The sequence below is a fragment of a genome, unplaced genomic scaffold, assembly GCF_019419815.1.
Source record: "Pyrus x bretschneideri cultivar Hongxiangsu unplaced genomic scaffold, Pyrus_bretschneideri_v1 Contig273, whole genome shotgun sequence".
In the NCBI taxonomy this organism is placed as follows: Eukaryota; Viridiplantae; Streptophyta; class Magnoliopsida; order Rosales; family Rosaceae; genus Pyrus; species Pyrus x bretschneideri.
The window spans coordinates 73,297-97,048 of record NW_025999583.1 but is presented as its reverse complement, the minus strand read 5'-3'; the positions used below and the strand labels follow the sequence as shown (position 1 = coordinate 97,048).

Sequence of the window (23,752 nt, the reverse complement as noted above, 5' to 3'; positions counted from 1 at the left end):
TTGTAATTTCGGATAAGATTTTTAATCTTTCTTGTTGCGCCACGTGTCATTATCCAAAAAGTTATAAAATAATACAAAATAATTGTGGTGTAATTTCGGATAAGATTTTTAATTGTTCTTGTTGCACCACTTGTCATAAAATCCGAAAAGACAATCATTGGTGATGGATTTCCAATAAGATTTTTAATCGTACTCGTTGCGCCACGTGTCATGATCCGAAAATACAATTATTGGTGATGGATTTCCGATAAGATTATTAACCAATCATGTCTCGCCACTTGTCATAATCTGTTTACAATTTTTGAGGATAGATTTCCATTAGATTTTTATCGAATGACGGCATGCCACGTGGCATTATCTACAACCAAATCCTTTATGAATCCTCCATATAATCCACCATCCATCCTCACAAATCTCACACCAATTTTCTCAAGATCTTTATCATTATTCGTAGTTTATGCTTCCTTGTTCACCAAAATCTCTATCATTATTTATAGTTTCTACTTCTTTCTTACAATGTCTTCTTCTTCCTCAAGGATGATGTGGGAACTCGATGAGCAAGAGGAAGGATTGTTTAACCAATCAGAAGGAATGTTCAATCTCCAGGTGGCCCAAAATGAGAAGGAAGAGGATGAGGAGCGTAGAAGGAGAGATGACGAAGCAAGAATGGCAAGAGCCTCACATTCTCGTTGAGTCATCCAAGGTGTAGGTCAGATCTGCAGGCCCAGCCGTTCCGGAAACCTTGATAGAAGCAGGCAACAACAAGGTACGAAACTCTTGGACGATTATTTTGTACGTAATAGTGCATTCCTTGGTGGCTTATTTTGTTCCTTATTTTGTCACATCAGAAAAATAGAGGGGGTAGGATTTCTAGCTATTTGCTTCGCTTGGACTTTATGGCTATGTTTGCTACACCGCATTAGTTTGCCGAATTGAGCTCTTATGAGTTAGTCTAAGTTGTATCAAACAAGGTGCTATTTAGCAATCTCACTAAGTGGGACTAATGCCTCACCTAGTCTCCTTATTTTGACCTTGTTAAAATGAGGGCTTGAACTAAAGCCAACCCAAGCGAACACGCCCTATAGGTTTTTTAAATAAAATAGAGCTTACTGTTTATAAAATAGTGTCAGATTACCCATTCTTTTTTGTTTCACTTGATGCACTTTTTTTTTGTTGGCTATGAAAATGGATAGGTAGTTCCTCTTGTTTTGAAATTAAGGATGTTGGTAACCTACTTATTACTTTGGTTGCTAATTGATTAGTTTCAAATGCAAGAAATGATTATTAGTTTCTAATGTTATAATTTTATGGTTCAAAATGTGTATAGATGTCACAGTTGATCACTTGTCGTCGGAGTGTGACCAATGAGCTTCCCGCATTATCAGCATCTACTGCTCTAGGTCAAACACTGCAAAGGTCGATGCGTTGAAGGAGGAAGTGACAACCCTAAAGGGTCAGCTTGCGGTCCAGGGCCAGCAAATAAAGGCCCAGGGCGAGGAGCTGAAGGCTTGTGTTGGGCACTTGAGAGACCTTGTACGAGCCATACAGATGATTGGCATCCAAATCTCGCTACCAGTACCTGATCTTACTCCACCTTCAACCTCCGAGCCACTTCACCTAGAAGGCTACTTGTAATTTTTTCTTTTTTGTTCGGACATCTTGTATGTACATTTTCATATATTTTATAATTAAATACTTTTCTTTGGTTAATTAATTATTGTTTAGAATTTAATTACAATATTATTAAAAATTAAAAAAATATATTTTTGACCAAAACCAAAAAGTGATCTAATCCATTTTGCACGACGTAGGTTGCGTCGTGCAAACTTTGTGCGACTCAGCCTACGTCACGCAAAAGGTCTTTGCGCGACATAGGTATCTTCTTCGTCGTGCAAACCCTTCTGTCAATGCCTTGGCGCGACGGTTAGCACGCGACCGAGGTCCGTTGTGCAAAATTTTGCGCGACGCTTTTTGACTTTGCGCGACGAAGGACCTGCGTCGCGCAAAGTGTTTTTTGTATTAGTGCGAAACAAGTTCAAAGAAGTTTAATGGCAGAAATCGGCGAAAAAAGTGTCTGGAAAAAAAAAAAAACAAAACAAAACATAAAACTATTTCTGGAGAACCCAAAACATAACATTGTTTCTGGAAAAAAAAAAAATCAGATACAATGTTTGTTTTGTCTGTGCATAAACAAACACTATATTTGGAAAGAAAAGAACCAAAATTCAGAAACAGTGACTTAAATTTTAGAAACAATGACTTATATTCCAGAAACAGTCTATATTTTAACCTTTGACTGTTTCTTTTCTTTCATGCATCAGTTGATTATATTTAAGAAACATGATGCTTATTTTGCTTTGAATCCAAATACGGTGAATTTCATTATTTCTTTTCTAGCTTACATTTAAGAAACAATGTGTATTTCATTTGGATCCAGAAACAGTGACCTAGATTCCATAAACAGTAACTTAGATTCCAGAAACAGTTTATTTTTACAGTCCAGAAACAGTGACTTGTCGTTATTATTGAATAGCATGTAGATCTCAAATTTATTTTCTGAAGAAACAAACAATGAACTCCACTAACAAAGAAAATATGAAAAACAGTACCTCGAATACACTATGAATAATAGCAACGATCACATTTCAACGAAATAATAGAAAATATAAATTAGATAGCATGAGGATCCATATTTTTGTTTCAAAGAAAAAGAAGAAGGTCTGCAAAACAACGATGAACTCCATTAATGAAGAAAATATGGAACTCAACCTAAAAAAGTTAGGGGTAAAATCAACAAATCATAATTTATTATAGGTAGGCCATTTTTAGTTGGACTACTATAATATAGGCCTTGTACTAATCGTTAAACAAAACTTATAACATGATTTTTTATTAAAACTAAAATTTTTCAAGCCCTTTTTTTTTTTTTTTTTTTTTTTAACTGTTTAGTTTTTAGTTTTGTCTAATTTTTGTGGTCTGCTTTATAGGGTTTCGTTATCTTTCATTGCAGTGGAAGGATACCTAAAGTAGCTTTGATGGCACGATCTTACCTACCAAGCAAGGTTTCAGAGATAGTTTCAATTTGGAGAAATGACCTGAACAAGGTTAGACTTTTGCAGTGTTTTTCTTGATTCATGAACACGATGCTTTTCTTTCAAGTGAAATGTATATATGAGATGTAGAAGTCATACCAAAGGAAAATTGTTATGTCTTCTACTTTATCGACCAATTGAATTGAAACAAGGAAAGATTTTTGCATATATTTGGCTATTCCAAGTATTTTTAATTTTGTACTTTTAATTTGCAATATGGCAGGTCAATAAAAAAGCTCCAGAATCATTGGCCGATCCGCAAGTGTGTCCTAATTTGTTTGAGGACTGGTAGGTTTCTCTTGCCCTTGAGTCTAAAGATGCAAAAAATAGGTGTCCACCCTTCATTTCACTGTTCAGCATCAGGGCCATGAAAAAATCTACTTTTTAGCGCTGCAGTAGATATGACCATAATTACTGACTGGCAAGAAATTTTGCTTATTTGTTGGATGATTGTGGATTGCTTTGTTGTCTTTTGCAGGGGCATTCATCCTCCTGTTGACGTGAGATGTGAACGAACATTCGTCTTTCTATTTTTTTGGGCCTTTTCTAACCCATAAATTTCTTTTGAGTCAACCAAATAGTCCCAGCTTGCAACTTATGCTGTGTGGTATTATTGTCTGAAAAATTAAGTATGCATGTATATTTTATGTGTGTGCGCGTGCACACCTTTGCATGATGTTAATCTCTGTGGGTCATCTATATATATATGTAGACATATCTGTGTGTGTGTGGAATGCAACATATCGGATTTAGGTTACACTGTGCATAGTTTTATTGTCTGTTGTTGTCTGCGTTATACCATTTCTATGCAGGCTCTGAAAGTTATTCATGAGCTTTATAAGCATTTTCCATAATTTAAGCTGTCTGTTTTGGGTTCTTTTTCATTAGGTCATTAGCTACTGAATGATGGAGAAATGAGTACCATGCCACTGATTTTGGGTTCTTTTAATAATTTCTGATTTTGGCGTTTTGCAGGTAGTGTTGATGTACTGATTTTCTGGGATTTTTTTGTCCTTGCAGGATTTTTGGTCTTTGAAATGGGTACATGTTGTTTTTAACGTTTTGGTTATCGTGTGTTCCGCTCTTCGTTGCTTCGTGATTCTGATTTTTCAGTGTTGGGTAATGGAAATTTGTAAAAATAGTCGTAGTTTTTTGAGAAAGTTGGCATTTTTAGTTATATTTTCTGTTTAATCCCAACTGTGAGATTGGAAAATAATTGAAATGATGGTTTTTTATAAAAACTCCTCTCAATTTTTTTTCTGGGATTTAAAAGCATCTTTTCCCGATTGTTTACAAGGGTTATGTTCTCTATAATTGGTTCACCTAATTTTGATTAGTTTTAAGTTTTGTCCTTTAAGTTTTGTCTTCTGTGCTGTAATGAGAGATTTCTGTTGGCCTTTCGGATTTCAGCATGGGAATGTTCACTTATTTGTCTAATTAGATTGCGTATGGCTTCGATTCTTTATTTAATTGTTCTGTTTGTGTTCGGGTGTGATGATCTAAATTTTATATGTTTGGAATTATTCACTTAACACCAATTTGTTACATTCAGGTCTCCACCCCACATTTCACAAGTTCAAATTCCATAGAAGTCGGTTCTGCAGATTGTGTCTGCAATTAGATCAGAGATCAACTGCTCTTTTGTTATCATGCGGAAGATTGCTTTTGGGAAGGATCTGAAGCAGTTCCTCTCTGTATGTTTACTCTCTGCATGTTTATTGCCATGTAGCTCTGTCTTTTCTAATTGATGGTGTTCATGTTACACTGCGATTCATGATGATGATTTAATTGTTTCTCAACTTGTAATTGTTTGTAAATAATGTGGCATATTTGAATTGCAATCCGTGTTCATATGAAAGGGATGGCATATCATGTTGCTGACTTAATTGTTTATGTTTTTCATATTTGCAATGGTGTTATGATCAATTAGGTGATTGCTGACCTGTGACTTTGTTTGGAGCTCAAATTTTGTGAGCATTACATTGGATTGTATTGCACTTGGTTTGATGTTGTTTTGGTCGACAATGTAGGGATAGGAGAAACAATGAGGATGACACTTATAATTGCCCCTCCCCATCGGCCTTCTTCAAATTTGGATCACAAGAATGGAGCAACATAGGTATTGATCATGGTGTTTCCTTGTTAATTTGGAAATGATTAATGTAAATAATTGGACAAAAGAGCCAAACAAACCCTTTTCTCTCAAATCGAGACGATGATGTGGTTGACGGCCACCAGCCCCAACTCAAGAGTTTGGCCTTCTGTATAATCGGATTATAGGATAATTTTATTTTGGTCCATTTCTTTTTTTTCCTTTATATAAGTGCAGATGTTGTGATGTTTTGAATGAAGGGTGGTTCACACAATTCCTCCTTAGAGCAAGTGGAGATGACGGTGTGTATAAAAAGAAAAACTTACCAGGTACTTCAATTTTCTATTTTATTTGTCTGGTTTGAATTGTTGTATTGAGAGAGAGAGAGACCAACTGTCCTTGAGAAACAAGTTTACATTGTGAGAATTTGCAGTTTGCAACTTTGATTGGTTATTATATTTGATTGAGTTAAATTTGGATTTCTGGATTTTGACTTTTTCGTTTGTTTCTCAGTTGCAGAGTTGGCTTCACAGTTGCAGAGTTGGCTTCATTTCATTCCAGTAACTCTCTAAATAGGTCCAAGAACTCACTAAATAGGTAGTCAAGAAGAATTCAGTGTTGCCTTCCCTTTTTGCCTGCTGTTTACTCTCTTCCTGGTTGCACTCTCACCGCTTCTGTTGCTCACCACTTCATCTCTTCTGTTGCTTACAATCATCACAAAAAAACTCGGACCCTCAAACCAACATATTCATTTCTACAGTTTCTCTCACAATTAATCTAACCTTGAAACCAACAAATTGCAGAAATCCTCAACTGTTGGATTCTGTCGAGATGGGCAGAAGTTGAGTGGTGTCTTCATCGTCGACCGACACCTGGACTGCAACATCATCTTCACTCACCCCAGCGTCAGCAGATTCCACCTCCAAATCCTCTCCGATCCTTATTCCCAAAAGCTCTCCCTTTGATTTGTCATCAGGTAAGATTTTGGGGTTTTTGTTTGGCATTTGATTCAAGTTTTCTTTGCATTAAATAAGAAAACAACCTCAAGCCCTCAAACCAATAAATCAAATTCTACAAGTTCTCTCACTCGTAAGTCTTAATCTAACCCTAAAACCAACATAACAATTTCGAAATCTCCTCAGAGTTTTCCAACAATTCCGGTCAGGTTTGCGTTGATGTTGGTCTTAAACTATTCCTCAGCACGTCAGGTGCCTTCTATTTCATGTAAGATCTGCTTCAAATTTTTTATTTAATATAATTGGGTTTTAGTTATTTTTTCGTAGGTTTTCTAGGGTTTGTGTAAATTCTCATCTGATCGATGATTTTTTTGTTATCATGGGCTGAAAATTGTGTAATAGGGTTATGAGGTAGAAGACTGTTTGGGGATGGTGGTGGATTCTCTGAGTATGACTGGGATGTTGAGAAATTGGAGCTCTTCTGGGGCCATATCCATTTGGATTTGCAGGGTCTGATTGGAGGAAAAGAAACGAAAAAAATTTTGGGTTTTGGATTGATGTGGTGTTGATTTTATTTAATTTTTGTTCCTGAATGTTTGGGTTTTTTTTTTTTTTTTTAAATTTTTGCATGTTTTAATTTTTGAATTAACACTATTTGTTTTGTTAATTGCAGGTTTATAGTGTTTGCTTGATAAAGACGGAGAATAGTACTGTCCAAATGAACAGAAGACCTCGAAAACTCCTTGATGTGTTGCTTTCCTTAATGTATAAAGACGGAAAAAAGGGGCAAGTTGCGAAAAGGCCAAAAAAAAAAAAAAAAAAAAACAGAGATTGGTACTTTTCATGCATTCGAGTCATCAAGTTTTATAATGTATATACATGTATTTTCCATTTGGTGAATTCCAAAAAATAAGAGCGTTTCTGTACACTATTACTCTTTATAGGTAGGCAAAAATGAAAGCGTCTCTGTATACTATTACTCTTTTGTATGCAGGACAAGTGGAGATGGCAATTGTTGTGGTTCATACAATTCCTCCTTTTTATTTAGAGCAAGTGGAGATGGCTGTTTGAATAAAAAGAAGAATTTGGCCGGGTAATTCAGCTTTCCAATAACTGGCATTTGGTTATTTAAATGTTTATGCGGAGATAGATGAGTTATGTACTCTGATTTCCTTACATTCTCACTAAATGTTACCCAATTTAAAATTGTCTCTCACATGAAAGTTTGATTTTGACAAGATGTGTGTTTTTAAAATTGTAGTGTCATGTTGGCATTATTGCTTATTTATGAATGCAAGTCTATTTCACATCTATCTAATATCTTTAACTTTGATCTTCACATTATTCAGTGTTCACTAATGCCTTTAATTGTTCTCTGTTTTACATCTAACTGATGACACCACTTCTACTACACAAGCTCAAGAGAAAAATGTATCAGCTTTTGACTCAAATTCCAACTATGCCTTATCACTCTGAATATCAAAGCAACCCCAAGCAAGTCTGGAATAATTTTTACGAGTAAAACAATACATTATGTATGACTTAACCTCAAATTATTCATTTCACAAACATTCGCATCAAATCCTTAGTTTTTTATTGCTCGAAGTTCCATACCACTCAATGTTTACCAACACTTCTCATTTTCCACTATTTAACATCTATATACCAATCATTTTCCCAATCGCTGGGTGTACGTAAATAGCAAAAGAAATATCAAACGCAATATCGTAAAAAGAAGTTGTCTTCTGTGTTACTAAGGTGTTTTGGTTCAATTGAGTTACGAGGGACCGATCTTGATTCTTCACTATATGCCTGAAATTTTCAAAAAAAACTACTTGGGAGCTCAAGTTTGAATTTTTTTTGCTATTTAGTAGCCAATTTGTAGCACAGTGGAAATATGTGGAATGATGTTTTTGCCTTTCAATTCTAATTGGCAATCTGCTGCCAATTTAAACCTTTTCAGAGCGTTCGCCACCGGAGGTTATGCAGTTGTGCAGAGTCACACAGTGGAACTTGGATTACACAAAGCACAGCAAGCAGGTTGATAGGTATATTTTCTCACTTTTTCCATTTTTAGAATTTAGATTAGTGATAAATTAATTCGAATCATGTGGCGTGATATTTCCACTCTGTTACAGACCATGGTTATGATAAATTAATTCGAATCATGCGGCATGATATTTCCATAATTAGCCACCTTTGTTATGGTTTTGTTGATCATACTCAAGGGAGACTTTTCTACTTTTTATTTTCTTCTCATAGGGTTTATATTCTGCGAAGTGATATTTTAACTATTTATATGTATCTATTTGTCATCTTTTTTTTTTTTTATGTAAATTCACTATAAGAGATTAATGAAATTAACTGATAAGAAAATGAAATTGAGAAGTCGCTACTCTAAAACCAATTTTTTTTTTTTTAATTTACCATCAGCTATCTCTCTCTCTGCAATAAACCGTTACACAAGTTTGTTGGCAATGTGTGCTACTTCCCATTTAATCTGCATTGACATAACAAAATTTTGGTTCTTTTGAATTAATGATTGTTTCGGGGAATCAATTCTTGTGTACAACTTAAACTTCCAATGGTGTTGTGTGCATTTTTATCAACAATAAAAAGCTTTTTCTTTGTATTGCAAACAAGTCTTCTTATAATTAAAATATTTGAAATCCCTGGTCTGTAATCCTCTTGATTCATGGTTTTAACGCCTCCTGATGAAATAACTACAACGTCATCACTTCTTTCATCAGATAAGACTTAAATGTTCTACCCATTGTTGAGTTTCTTTAACGAGTTTCACCCATTTGTCATAAAATTAGATGAGATGACTTCATACCTTCTCAGAGTGTTGTCGGAATATGATATGATATTTGATTCTTTTTCTTTTTTTTTTCCCACGAGTCTCAATTTGTATTTGAAACAATATGTAATAAACTTACCAGGTCTTCATCGCTATCATACTTTTACAGGTTTTGTTTTAAGGTTCCGATTGGTAAAGCAAAAGCTCCTACCAATTTAGCAGAGTGGACAAAGAATTCGGGCCTTTTATTAATGACATATCATAGGCCACTTTAAAGGTAAATCCAGATATATCGCTATGCAATTTAGTTTTTACTTTTAGCATGTTCCGAGTGACCTTTGAATTTACATGTTTAGTTGTTTTCGTTATACTATTCTGGTAGGTATGTGCGTATAACTGTTATGTTTATCACCATTCTCTGATGGTGTTTGTTGCATTGTTGCTACACAATCTCGGATGGTTCCAATGCTGGACATCAAAGAAATTTCGACCATTTTTTTCCTTTATTTATTTATTTATCTGCATATTATTTTGGTTTGTTGAAATTTCGACTGTAGTTTGCTTTGTGCTGGACGTAAAAGGTTTTCTTTCAATGATTAGAGTAACTCCAGCGTGTGAAACCTCCCTCCAGGCAATACATTATGTTATCCACCTGGTGAACAGTAACAGCCCTAATGAACAGTAATCACCTTTTGCATCTCCACTATTGCACTTTAATAGCCCTGGCAATAGGCAATAAAATATTAGTATTTTTTTATTTATAAAATAATACAAAATAATTTTAATTGTAATTTCGGATTAGATTTTTAATCGTTCTCGTCACGCCACGTGTCATTATTCGAAGTATTATTAAATAATACAAAATAATTTTATTTGTAATTTCGGATAAGATTTTTAATCGTTCTCATTGCGCTACGTGTCATTATCTGAAAATACAATTATTGGTGATGGATTTCTGATAAGATTATTAACCAATCACGTCGGGCCACGTGTCATAATCTGTTTACAATCTTTGAGGATAGATTTCCATCAGATTTTTAACGAATGACGGCATGCCACATGTCATTATCCGAATATACAATTATTGGTGATAAATTTCTGATAAGATTATTAACCAATCACGTCGCGCCACATGTCATAATCTGTTTACAATCTTTGAGGGTAGATTTCCATCAGATTTTTAACGAATGACAGCATGCCACGTGACATTATCTACAACCTAATCCTTTCTGAATCCTCCATATAATCCACGATCCATCCTCATAAATCTCACACCAATTTTCTCAAGATCTCTATCATTATTCATAGTTTCTACTTCCTTCTTCACAAAAATCTCTATCATTATTCATAGTTTCTGTTTCTTTCTTACAATGTCTTCTTCTTCCTCAAGGATGATGTGGGAACTCGATCAGGAAGAGGAAGAATTGTTTAACCAATCAGAAGGAATGTTCAATCTCCAGGTGGCAAAAAATGAGAGGGAAGATGATGAGGAGCGTAGAAGGAGAGATGATGAAGCAAGAATGGGCAGAGCCTCACATTCCCGTCGAGTCATCCAAGTTGTGGCTTAGATCTGCAGGCCCAGCCGTTCCGGAAATATTGATAGAAGCAGGCAACGACGAGGTACGGAACTCTTGGATATAGTACAAACAAATAAATAATATATTGTTACCTGATCCGAGTAATTTTCCCCACTTCGAATATTAGTACTAGCTTGTGCCAAGACATCTCTCCACGTACTAAACGATTGGCTAAGTAATTTCCAACGACCGGACATCGATTCTTTGGTTCTTTTCCCACCAATTTTCTCAAGATAATTGGTATGAATAAGACTCCACATTTCTCGCAACTGCATCTCATTACCCGTAAGCGAATTATGAGTAACTTCAACCCAGCTAGTACACAACGCAACATCTTCAAGAAGCGACCAATTCGTACCTGCATCAGTAGTTATTTGTTGAAAAAAAATGGATTGAAACTTTGAGAGAAAAAAAGGAATGTGATTGAAAGTAGTTGAGAAAATATGAAATTGTGGTGTAAGGTAGATGATAAGAGAAGGTATTTATAGAAAAGTAAAAACAATTTTTTTAAAAAAAATTTCAGATTTTTTTCGGATTTTTTACAATTTTTTATTAATTTTTGTTCAACTAATTAATATCTGCCGTTGGATATAAAAAAATTTTGAATTCCAACACTCCAGATTGTGCCACGTGTCACAATAGTAACTTTTCTTAATTTTAAAACTATTTTTTCTTTTATTTATTCATAAAGCCTATTTAATATCGACCGTTGATCTCAGATCGAACGGTTGATATTAAATACGCTTTTTAAATTTTTATTACCGTTGAGATTGAACGGTCCAAGTTAAAGAGTCGTTCAGATCGAACGCACCGCAGGCCCCTGTGGTCTGAAACTTGTTTGCTGACGCGCCCCCACGCACGGGTAAGGCGCACGCATTTGACATAATTTTTTTTTAAAAAGGGACTGACGCCAGCCTGACGTCAGCCCTGCGTCAGGTCCACCTCGGGCTCACAGGCTGGCAATTCCTCACGGGCCTGTTGCTCGGGCCTGCCCAGTCCCTCAGGCTCCCAACGCTGGAAGCTTGCAGCCGGGCTATGGAGCCCTGTTTGGTCCACTGTCCTCCGAGCAGTCCACAACGGTGGACTTGCTCTTATATATAGCTTCAGTAGTGGGTTTCTTTGGTTCATGTCGTACATGGTGGTTAACCATGTTTTTCACGGTGGATCACCTTCTTTGATTGGTGGAGCATGAGTTATAGCAGGGGGAGAGAAAGGGTTAATTGGTATTCTTCCTGTTCAAGATGCTGCCGAGGCAGCAACAGTGGACTCTGTGTTGTCTCTAGGTGATTTTTGCTTATTTTTCCATTTGTTACGGATGAGTGGATGCCTATGATTAAGTGAAAGTGAAATCTAAGAGGTTTTTTTATTATTATTGTTGGGAATTTGCCTAATTTTAGGAATGGGAAGTGATTCTGGTGAACGAAGCTCTAGAGTTCAAGTTTGTACTCATCTCTCATTCTTCCTCTCTCTCCTTCTCTACTGGAAAATCCAGTCTTTCATCTTCCTCGGCTCTTCCTTTCTCTCCGCTCTCCGTATCTCTCTCCTTGGAGCCTACAAACCAAGTCGTGACGGTCGACAAGCTTCAAACATGCTGGACGCGTACTGGAGAAGGGACAGTTCTGTCCGTTGCGGAGACGGGGGAGTATGGGGGTAGGGGAGAGGATTTTCGGCAGGGAGATATGGGTTTAGGGAGAAAGAGTAAGGGAGAAGTATGGGGTAGGCTGATTTCCAGGGATTTCCTTTCACCCCTTCACTCACCACGAACCCATCTTTCTCTTCGTTTCTCCCACCCTCAAATCTTCCGTTTCCCCTCTCGCAAAATACCCACCAAGGAAACCCTGCTTTTGGTTTATTTTGGGATTTTGTTTGTGCTCTCGATTTTCAGACGAGGGGCCAATTGGTTGAGATTTGGATTTCTTCCCTTTTTGTCGAAGCGCAGAAATTGTGTTTCAGTGGGATCGGTCTCGAATAGCTGCGTGCGTCTACTCTTTTCAAGGTATGGTGTTCGCCGATGGCATGTTTTAGCGTGTTTCTGTTTTTTTTTTTTTTTTTTTTTCTTTGTTTTATATTTCTAATTTATCGTTTGCTGCTTGACAATGGTGATTGTAAGTTTTAGTTTGGATGTTTTTCTGATTTTGGGTTGGTCAGTGCTGTTGGGTTGCTTGAGAGTGTCAAGAGTAGTGATGAAAAAAATGAGGAAAAAAAGATAGATGTGGAAGAAAGGGAGAGACTGGAAATTGAGGAAAGTGAAGAGAAAAAAAAAGGGGGTTAAGTGAGCAACCAAAAGAGAAAAAATGAGGCAAAAAAGATTTAATATGGGGAGTAGGCAGAAGAGAAAAGCAAGAGGGGGGAGACAGAACAGGAACAAGGTGTGGTTTTGTTGTTGGTTTTATCCAAATTTTTGATTTGGAATTTGATTTGAAGCTTATTTGTTATTAGTTTAGTCTAATTTAGTATTGGTTTATCTAGGTTTGTAGCTAATTTAATGTTAATGTTGATCTAGACGTTTTAATTTGTTGTGAACTTATATGGGTTTCGTTTTTCAATTGTTATTTTATAGTTGCTAGGGATGACTTTGGCTTTTATATTGGTTTGGGTAATTTTTTTTTTAATTTCATTTGAAGATTTAGTGTCATTATACACCTTTGCACCACTGTTTGTTCTGCTTTTCTCGGTTTGTGTATATAGTTTGGGTAGAATTGGACTGTTCTTTTTTAACTTAATTAAAGTGTTTGAGACTTAATTGAATGAAAGTTTAGTTTGGTTTGGCCACGATGAGGTGTTTGGTGTTGGGTCTATGATCCTTTGGTCCAATGGAGATGTGTAATTCCCATTAAGCTTTCATCTTGCTGTAAATTTAGGTGTTTTCTCTCTGTGTTCGTCCATCTGCTTATACTTTTCAAATGTTGGTTCATCTTATGCAAATATTGATATGCTTAACTACCCTGCTTCTTTCTCGTGGTCCTTAAACATGTGCTAGTTTGTATGTTTCTGATGGATTATACTATTGGGAACTTAGTTTTTTATTTATTTTTTCATGTTTGTTGGGTTTGTTGTTTTCGGAAAATTATTGAAACTCTGTAATTTGTATATAGAGTGCTAAATGAGTATATGATTAATGGGTTGAATTTTGTTTTCAAAAGGATTGTTGCATGTTTTTTGTCAATTTGGCTGTGATAGTAAGATTACTTCATGGAACAGTGTAATTGTTGTGGCATGTGAATGTCAAATTTGTTCTTAATTTAATTTCGGAAAGAAATGTGCTTAACTGTAGTGCTATATGATGAAGCTAGCATCCTTAGAGGTTGGGAGCTCAATTAGTGCACCATTAGTTGTGCAAATGTCTGAATATTGGTGCTTTTCCAGGAAACAATGCTTTTTGCTTTCTACAACCGTTTGGAGAATGCACGACTTGAGGATCTCAGACCCAAGGTAAAAGGTAAAAGGTTAAAATCTCTGGCTTCCTTTACTGATGTAAGCTTGCATGAAAGAGAGAAACAATAACAAAAAATTTATCTGAACCCCCATTTGGTTCTGTTTAATTGTCTATTTAGGGTATTTTTTGGTTTTGCTTGGGGGGTTCAGATTTCATTTGGGTTTATATGTGATTTCCAATCAATTATTTTTTTTATTAGTTGCAGATCATTTTTATTGTGGAAGTTTGAATCTTTGTGACTGTTTCAGTGTAGTTCTTGGGTACACACACATTTATCCAATAAATAAGTTCAAGACATTATTTTCAGGGGACAGACAGAAGTCTCAGGCAACGGTCTCTCTGTAATCATCGCCGGGAAAATATCATGGTCATTTTGAGTTCAGATTTAGACAACATGTGGTAACCATTTCTTTTCCGATTACTTTCATTTGTTTATTTGTGAATCAATAACTTTTTTAGGAATAATGAATGTCACAATTGCTGATAAATGATACTTTGTTCGGAGATTGAATTGTAGGTCTATGCAATATATCCATATATGGATCAATGCTATGGACTATTCTCAACCTATGGACCTCAAATTTCAGTGCGTCTTCCATCATTTCTCCTACCTCACTGTATGTAGCTATTACATTTGCAATCATATTAATTCATTGAAAACAATATTATTATTTTTCTATAAAATATACTATCATTTCCTTGTTGGTACATTAAAATGGAAATATGAAAGGTAGAACCGATCATCGTTGGGTTCTCTCTTTCCACTGTGTTGTTTGCTTTACCTATCATTTTTACTTTTTTGTTTCGCAGCTCTCTGACAAATATCTTATTATGCCGCTCTCGATCTCGCCCGAGGGTGGTGCAGGTCGATTCGATGCTACGAGGCACTTTGTTTAGGGCTATTTGAGAGAGAGAGAGGTGTTGGGTGTTTGAGGCAAGGGGTTTCAGGGATTAGGTTTGGGTGGGGTTTCAAGGATTAGGTTTTGGTGGGATTTGAATGATTAGGTTTGGGTTTTTGTTTATGCAATTGGCAGAGATGGGGGGTCCAAGATAGGATTAGGAGATTTGATTTAGGGTTTGCAGAGTCAGAGATAGGGGGTGTCCAAGAGAGATGTGGGAGGATTTAGGCCAGGGATTTCAGGGATTTGGTTTAGGGTTTGTTTTCTGCGATTTGCAGAGACAGACAAATGGGACAAGGGTGAGAGAGATGGGAGGATTTTCTGCAAGGGGGGTTGAAGGGAACGGAGGGGAGGTATGGGTATGGGTTTGTTGTGATGGGGTTTAGTAATTTTCAATATTCTTGGACTCTTTTTAATCTGCAAAATCAAATTACCCATGGAATTTATAACATGCAATTAGTTTCTTTTTAGTTGAGTTCAAATAATGTTGATTGCGCTGTTATAAAGCTCTTTTTTATAGTTAGGTTGAAAATCATATTGATAGATTCTTTATTTAGTTGCTCCAATTTGTAATAGATGAGATTGTTTTGTTTGATGTTTCAATCAAAATTTGAGCTTTTTTTGTGTGAAATTATAATGGAATTGCAAATCAAGTATATCTTAGATTTTTAGTTGCATACTCACCTTCCCACAACTATTATATTGTCTCTTGGCTGGGTGGATTTTTATAATTTCCTGGATCCACGATTACAATGCTTTTTATAATTTCCTAGATCTATTCTTTTTATTCGTTCATGATTATGTTGATTTTTTTTTTTCAGCTTAAATGTGTCTTATTCATGTAGTCAAGGCTGGTGCATTAAAGTCCTGCAGCAACACGCGAGCAGTGGCGGTGCCAGCACGGGGTCATTGGTTGTCATTGACCCCAATAACTTTAAAAACTCTATGTATATTTGCTTGTATATTGTATTTGACCCCAACAAACAACTAAGGCAAACTAAATTACGACATCCTCGTCCCACTTCTATTTTCTTCTATCATATTTGTCTTCTTTTTCTCTCTTCTTGTATGAAATCATTTAGTTGAAAAGCATTGAAAGTCTTCAACATTACTTCACAGTATCTTACATCCACCCTCGACAAGCATGTACAAGTAATAGTAGTCGTCGACATATGTTGATATAAAATTTTGGCATGTGTTGGCAAGAATTCGCAGGTGCCTATTAGATGCTCGACGAAATGACCCAATGAAGTTTTTTGGTTGATATTATAACCCCGTTATTTGAAAATCCTGGCTACGCCACTGTGCACGGGCATATTTTCTAGTACATACTATTTCTAGAAATATACCAAAGTAACTCACACTATTTTTGAAATTAAACTAAAATAGCACATTATATTTCTAGAACTACTAGAAAATTACTCACTATTTATGAAATAATCGCAAAAAAAAAATTAAAAAATAAATAAATTTGATATAAAATCTCAGCTTAGTCCCTGTATATCTTTGAATCTTATGAGGCAAGGTCCAAAAGAAACAACAATATGTAATAAATTCAAAATTAACTGTACGAGTTCGAGGATGATGCTATAAAGATGACCGTAACTTTACTTATAACTTATATATAGATGCCTCCCCAGTTCCCAATTGCAAATTACGGTGGTCAAAATCATAATTGATATATTAGGGTCGAAAAAACAAAAATGAGGGGCCAGTTGTAAATAATAAATCACCCATCAGTCGACATGCATCAGGCCATACACGATATGCATAATTTACGACTTTTTACCTTGATACGGATTTCAATTATTCTCTATTATTGATTGTTGAGCTTTATGAATATATTGTTCAATTTTTTTTTTTTTTTTTTTTTTAATAAGGAGGGTCTTTTTATTAAATTTGCACAAAACCTCTAAAATGTCAGAGACGGTCATGGGCAGGAGAGACTGAAATACCTTTGTTAGTTTTTCTTATCCCAAAATACTAGATTGTCGTGATGAAGTTACTAACTGGTTCTTAAAAAAAAAAAAAAAAAAAAAATCACTTCCTCTGTTTTTTGGCTTAAACAACTTATGTACAATATGCCTGCACCAGGCAGCAGACGGCAGTAGTGTGTGTGTGTGTTATACTAAACCAATTTTTGCAAAAGATAGGGAAATGGTGGGGCAACAATGATTGTTCAAAATTAATTGAAATCCGTATCATTGATTCACCGCCAAAAGTTATATAATCTCAGTCGGTGAGATCGTGCCAACGTGGGTGGTAGGGTTGCAATTATATTGAAGTTTGTAACGGGCTGCATATTCTTTGTGTTTGGGGTAATTTTGGAACCTAATTTTGAACATTTTGGACTTTGTAATCCAGTCCGCGTAGAATTTGGAGGCATGTCCTTATGGTTAATTTTGAGATGCTTTTGATTAAATAAAACTATAGATTGGTTTTTTTTTTAAAATAGTCTTAGTCCAAGCCATTTTCATTAAAGTTCCCTCATTTATACTACTACAAAATAAAAGCCTACCTAGAAAATGTCTTAGAATAAAACTATGAAACATAATAAAAATAATAAATTAGCAAATAAAAGGTTTCCTATTTGAACTGAAATTCGGACTTCTCACAAAACCAGACTTTTAACCGACCAAATCAACTCTGATTTGCTCCCAAAAGGTCTCTTTTGAAAGCTTAAATCGTCCCCATCAAATCCCCAGAATGATTCTTCCTCAAAATTTCCATCTTGACCTCCAAAATACCCAAAACGTTCAAAAACAGCAATCTGGAAAAGCTGCACGCTAAGCCTTGTTTTCTTCGCTACGGTCAAACGGCTTGGTAGAAAAATTTGGAATTTTGATACAACCATCTTGAGAGACTTACGAACATCCGTCAATTAGAATCATTCTAAAATTCATTCGTTTGATCACTTTTTGCTTAAGAGGAAGTTGCATGCCCTACATTGAAAATAAATAACAAAGTATCAAAATTCTACCAAAATAACCAATAAACTATGACTAAGAATAGAGTAAAATATATGGTATAATATGGACTCATCAAATACCCCCCAAACTTAGCTTTTTGCTTGTCCTCAAGCAAAACAAAACTCAAAAACAAAAACTAAAAACTAACAAACAAAAAACAAACTTTAACAAAACTTAACTAACACAATTTTCACCTTCAAGTTGCAATCCATAGAAAATGTTAAAATTAGAACATCTTTTAAAAAATTCGAACCAATACCACCACAGAGTCTAAGCCATTTAGAATTAATTAGAAAAGAACTCATGAACTTCCTTTGGTGTAAAGTGAACCAACATGGTTAAAGAGACTCGATTGAAACCCTTACCACTCGTCCTTTTTATTTAATACTTACTAACTTCAAACATAACATTTTTTTCTTCTTTTCTATTTTTCAATTTTTTTTTATAGTTATAGTAGTGGTTGTGCAATGCTAGTTCACTTAAGCTTTCGATCCAACCAATGTAATGTGTCTTAGGTCATTGATTCCCAAACCACAAGGGATTTAGGGCACTAGGTGTAGAACACCCCTAAGGACTCACTAACTCGAGCTGAAAATGCTACAAAACCAACTAACCACCTTGCCTTATGCCAAGACTCTACTGTTTGACGCGAGAATCATTGTTGATCAGGCAAGACTAGCCCGGTTACTAAGCAAAGTCTCGGGTGGAACAATTATTACTTTATTTATAACAATAACTAAACTTTACTCAAAAAAAGAACAAAAAAAAAAAAAAATTAACTCAGACGAAAAGCAAGTGCTTCAATCTTAACCGCACAAATCATGTTGGTGTGAATGTGCTAATTGTGAAAGGATAACTCATGAATTAGTCCCTAAACAACAATAAATAGAAAAAGACTCTATTGTGGGATTTATCTCCACCAGGTCCATTTATTCTAATGTTTAAAATACTCTATGAATATTAACTTAAAAAGAATGAAAAATTTTAGCATACTTTAAAATTAAAAATCTAAAAATTTTACTTTCCCACTCCAAACTTAAATCACACATTGTTCTTAAGGTGCAGAAAAAATAAAGAAAGAAACAACAATATTAAAACCTGAAAAAACTGAAAAATAGCCAACAAAGACAAAGAAAATAAACTAGCAAAATAGAAATAGAAAATAAAAGAAAGTATAAAATAACAAAGGAAACAGAAACAGAAATAAAAGAAAAGACAAGGAAACTCACACACCGGGGATTCGAAGTAGTGACCTGGTGAAACAGAGGCGCTGGAAAATATTGGGAAAAGAAGCAAAATTTCATTGCTCTGGAGAGTTGAACCCGTGACAGGGAGCATGAACCAGAGGCCCATTTCCTCATCTGTCCTAACTAGCGCCGTTTGGGAACCTCTCTCCATGACTGCCCACGAGCCCAGAGCCGTGTAAGCTATCCCCTTCATTTCCTCTCTCTCTTCATTTCTCATGAAACTGAAACCCTAGCTTCTATCTTCAATCCAGAACGTCAAAACATGAATCCATCTCCATCTCTCAAAAACGGAACCCAGCCACGGCGATCTTTGACTCATGCATGTATGTTTATTGAACTGCAAGGAGAGTTGGAACTGCAAGGAGCAATGGCTCACACATGGAGCTGCTGTACACACAGCAAAGATGGCTGCAAGAACTCGGATCTACAAAATGAAAGGTAAATCAAATCCCTCCACTGCGTTAAAATTAAGCATGGTTTAATATCTCTGAAAGTCATACGGATTTGTGAAATGTTTCTGTCATGCATTCATAGACCCAAAATTTCGTCAAAGCTCATGTAATTTTCTGTGTGCTTGCATGCCTCCCTGTGACATATATTGAGCAAAAATACTAGATCTGTGACATGGATTTGATGAATGTCCACCTCTGTGTTGCCTGGACCGGAATGGGATCCTATGCGGATCCCTTCTTTCTAATCCACTAAATCAGGGTATCTATACTATTGAAATTTAATCAAACGGTTGAACTTATTATAACTTTTAAAGTAGGCCGCTGCTTGTAACCGTTGGATCAAATTTTAATAATACAGATTACCTAATTTGATGGATTAGGAGGTAGGGATCCGCAAAGGATCTCTTTCCTCCGGGACCACCCCCAAACTTAATTATATGTGAAACGGTATTTTATGAAATATGAGAGTGAGCGAAGGGGATTTCCAAACAACACAGGGATCTTCTCGGCAATCCCTACTGTAAGTATTACCGATGAATGCATATTTTTGTATCTTTATTGTTTCATTTATAGAAGAGTAAGGATTATGTTCCCATTCTTTTTCATGTATTTTTTATTCTTTTTTCTTGTATTACGAGGAGTTAGGTTTATGTTTCCCTGATTAGGTGTAATTTATTTTTTATTATTAATAAAGTTTCCCTCGTACTGTCTAGGTTTTTTGAAAAAAAAAAAAAAAAAAAAGCAATAAACTACTAAGGAACATTTGCAACCAGGGATAAACCTCTCAACATAGAGCAGGAACTCCAACATAGGTTTGAAATTTGATGAATACTTTCCACAACTTTGTTTTTTAATTTTTAATTTTAATTCTTTTAGAGTGTTCGTCCTCTAATGTTTGGCAAAGCTAGAATGTCATTGTTCAAGCATAATTCGATGCAAATAAGTTTGCTTGGCAAGCATTGATCAACAAATACAATAACGGTTTCGCATAACATCAATACTATTACATACTATACCACATATTAACAATAAGCTTCTATTCACATATACCATTTGCTCGAAGTTTGTTTCTGATCCGACACATATGTGCCACAGCATCACAGATGTTCCATCTTTCTCTAGCTAACTCCGCTGAGCAAGCAACACCAATTTCTAAAACAGAGATTAAACTTTCTATGATTAGGACGCGATTCCTTGCCCTCCCCGCATTAGGATGATTGCTCTCTTGAACAAGAATAGGATCCAAAACCTCTTCCACTTGCTCAGGCAGAGCTGCCTTCACAAAGCTATAGAGGTTTGAAGTTCCCTGAAAGATGTCATCGATCGGTCTTTTTCCTGTAAATATTTCCAACAGGAGGATGCCAAAGCTGTACACATCACCTTGTGTCCACACTTCATGTCCCATGCCATATTCTGCATTCCACAATTCAGAACATTAGATTCTAATTTTCTAGTGAAGTGCTAAAAGCTCATTTCATGTTTGAAAAATTTAAAATAAATGCTTCCCAATTTTAAAAGACTAGCTAGGAAAAAATAAACTACCAAGTGTATTTACCTGGAGGAGCATAACCAATAGTTCCCTTTATCCCCAAAGAACTTGATTGATTTCCCTCAGCGGCTTTTGGTAGGAACCTCACCAACCCGAAGTCACCTACATGTGCAACCATGTCCTCATTGAGAAGAATATTGCTGGGTTTGAGGTCGCAATGAACTATTGGCGTCTCACAATGATGATGGAGATAATCCAATGCCATAGCAACATCAATAACAATGTTCAACCTCTGAGAAATTGTTAAGATCCTTGGCCTCTCATTTGTCTCACCAATTGTATGAATTGGATACAGCCATTCCTCCAAGCTCCCGTTAACCATGAACTCATAAATTAAGGCCTTGAAGTCATGACCGCGATAATCGAAACCAGAACATGCTGAGAGTACCTTGACAAGATTACGGTGTCTAATATTTTTGAAAGCCTCGCACTCAGCAATAAAACTTTTGTAAGCTCCGCGACGAACGAGGTTGAGTACCTTGATGGCAACTGGAGTTTCACCTTGCTCAAGTAGTCCTTTATAAACGGACCCAAAACTGCCCATACCGACCAAGTTGGTTGAGGAGAATCCATTTGTTGCCTTTAGAAGACTTTGGTAAGACACTTGGGGAAATTTGTCCGAATCAGTTGCAGCTTGACCCTTTTTGTCCCTCCGTGAGCAATAAAGGTACAAAAAGGTTAGTGCAAAAATGACTCCAAGAATCCCACAAACGAGGGAGAGAACCAATTTCATGGTTAAGCTCAATCCTTTCTTTTTTGCATGCTGGAGTTTGCACTTTGGCAAATGAAACTCAGGTATGCCCCCACAAAGCTTGCTATTTCCTTCAACTGATGTCGCCGTTGCATTCTTGAACGCTCCTTTGATCGGCAACATGCCCTCAAAATTGTTATAAGATAGATTGAGAGATTCCAAAAATACAAAACGTTCTAAGAATTCTGGAATTGTGCCAGACAAGTTGTTGTGAGAGAGAGACAATTCTGTAAGACCTCTTAGTGAACTGAAAGTTGATGGAATCGTCCCATTGAAGAAATTTCCATGCATGTCTAGGTACTCTAATTTTATACAACTAACAAGACTTGTGGGAATTTTACCGAATAACATGTTATCAGAGATATCTAAATACTCTAGATTTATTAAAATTCCTATGTTCTCTGGCAGGGAGCCTATAAAATGATTTTGAGGTAAACTCAATCTATACAAGTTCAACAGACCAACGATTTCTTGCGATATGATACCGCTAAAAATGTTGGCACCAAGAGATAAGATCCTCAAATTCTGACACTCTATTAACCTTGGCGGGATATTGCCTTGAAGTTTGTTGATTTCTAAGTATAACTCATTTAATTGACTTAAATTTCTGAAAGAGGATGGAAGATTGCCAGAGAGCGAGTTCATACCCAAATTTAATTGATATAACTTGTGCAGCTTTCCTACACCAGGGGGAATGTGACCTGATAATTGGTTCTCAGCCATCACCAAAACCTCCAAGTTAGCCAGATTTGAAATCTCATTCGGGATACTTCCTAATATTTTATTTTGAGCAATATGGATTTTTTTAAGAGAAGAAGACAGGTTTGCTATGCATGGAGGTAACGTGCCCCCAAAATTGTTGGTAAACATGGTGAGAAGTTCTAAATGGGTGGCATTGGTCAAATCGCAGAGAAAGGTCAAGTCATCAATTCCCCCACTTCCGAGATGGTTGTCAGCAAGGATTAACCACTCAAGCTTATGCAAATTCGTCAACGGAGGGACCTTTCCATGCAGGTGGTTACCTCCCATCCCCAATCTAATTAGATTTGAGGCCTTTGATAATGAAACAGGAATAGATCCACTGAATTGGTTAATGGAAATGAAAAATGTTCGGAGACTCGGAAAGACCATACCTAAGTTTGAGGGTAGACTCCCTTGGATTTCATTCTCTCCCATATTAAGGTCTGTGAGAGAAGAGAGATTAAAGATTGAGGGAGGAAGCATACCCGAAAAGCTATTTTCATCAAAAGCAAGAAAGCTAAGATTGGTCATTCGGCCAAAAATATCCGGGACAGTGCCACTCAAATAATTAGAATATGCGGACAACGCTTCAAGAGATGATAAATTGCTAAAAGAGGCAGGGACTCCCCCTGAAAAGTGGTTAGAGTGTATGCCAAAAAATGTTAACTTTGACAAGAGGCCAAGCTCATTTGGAATTTTTCCCATCAGCACGTTGTAACCAACAGCGAGCCAGAGGAGCTGAGAGCAACGCGACAAGTTGGTGGGAATTTCTCCACTCAGTGAATTGTTGTTTAACAGTAGGTGTTGCAATCTGTGCAGGCGGCTGAATTCTGGGGGAATTTCACGGCCTAAGCTGTTTGCTCGGAGATCAACGACTCTCAAAAAACTCAAGTTCCCAACATGTGGTGGTATGGATCCTGCAAGTTTCAAGGACAGCAGGCTCAAGCTTGTGACCCTCTTATGACGACGACCACATGTAACGCCATGCCAAGAGCAGAAGTGGATGGTTTCATTCCATGAAGTCAGGACTTTAAAAGGGTCATGAGTTATGCTAGCCTTGATTTCAAGCAAAGCGAGTCTATCTGTCTCATTTCCCGGAAGGGCGAAACAAGGAAGGCAAGAGCGAAGAATGAAAGCATGCAAAAAAAAGGATGACAAAAACACTGCAGAAATGGAGTTGTAAAACCCCAT

General features: G+C 36.3%; 2 protein-coding genes and 1 long non-coding RNA gene across 5 annotated transcripts; 2 read left to right on the top strand and 1 right to left on the bottom strand.

Moving 5' to 3' along the window:
- Positions 1-4,220: 4,220 nt before the first annotated feature.
- Positions 4,221-10,389, top strand: LOC103930192. Of its 3 annotated transcripts, none has more exons than XR_007259799.1 (11): positions 4,221-4,786; positions 5,123-5,211; positions 5,445-5,513; positions 5,698-5,781; positions 5,988-6,160; positions 6,327-6,408; positions 6,543-6,974; positions 7,135-7,233; positions 8,104-8,188; positions 9,110-9,217; positions 10,331-10,389. It is a non-coding gene; the product is annotated as an uncharacterized LOC103930192 (long non-coding RNA). The 3 variants fall into 3 exon arrangements; XR_007259800.1 differs by lacking the exon at positions 10,331-10,389 and adding an exon at positions 9,498-9,730; XR_007259798.1 differs by lacking the exon at positions 10,331-10,389 and having other exon boundaries at positions 9,110-9,433.
- A 124-nt stretch (positions 10,390-10,513) lies between these two features.
- Positions 10,514-16,709, top strand: LOC125479083. Its single transcript, XM_048588115.1, has 5 exons — positions 10,514-10,560; positions 13,884-13,949; positions 14,261-14,352; positions 14,471-14,539; positions 15,674-16,709. Exons 2-5 carry the CDS (start codon positions 13,890-13,892, stop codon positions 15,936-15,938), a joined length of 486 nt encoding a protein of 161 aa, XP_048444072.1. The 5' UTR covers positions 10,514-10,560; positions 13,884-13,889; the 3' UTR covers positions 15,939-16,709.
- A 3,847-nt stretch (positions 16,710-20,556) lies between these two features.
- On the bottom strand, positions 20,557-23,752 carry LOC125479087 (probable LRR receptor-like serine/threonine-protein kinase At3g47570). The gene is made up of 2 exons (XM_048588118.1): positions 21,076-23,752; positions 20,557-20,933 (listed from the first exon to the last, which is right to left on the bottom strand). The coding sequence occupies exons 1-2, from the start codon at positions 23,750-23,752 to the stop codon at positions 20,557-20,559; spliced, it is 3,054 nt and encodes a 1,017-aa protein (XP_048444075.1).

Bases quoted from the DNA above. Each gene is read 5' to 3' on its own strand.
- LOC125479083 (XM_048588115.1), top strand. From the start codon at position 13,890: ATGCTTTTTGCTTTCTACAACCGTTTGGAGAATGCACGACTTGAGGAT. The intron at 13,950-14,260 runs GTAAAAGGTAAA...CATTATTTTCAG, and splicing joins TTGAGGATCTCAGACCCAAG to GGGACAGACAGAAGTCTCAG. The intron at 14,540-15,673 runs GTGCGTCTTCCA...TTTTTTTTTCAG, and splicing joins CCTATGGACCTCAAATTTCA to CTTAAATGTGTCTTATTCAT.
- LOC125479087 (XM_048588118.1), bottom strand. From the start codon at position 23,752: ATGGGGTTTTACAACTCCATTTCTGCAGTGTTTTTGTCATCCTTTTTT. The intron at 20,934-21,075 runs GTAAATACACTT...TGTGGAATGCAG, and splicing joins TATTGGTTATGCTCCTCCAG to AATATGGCATGGGACATGAA.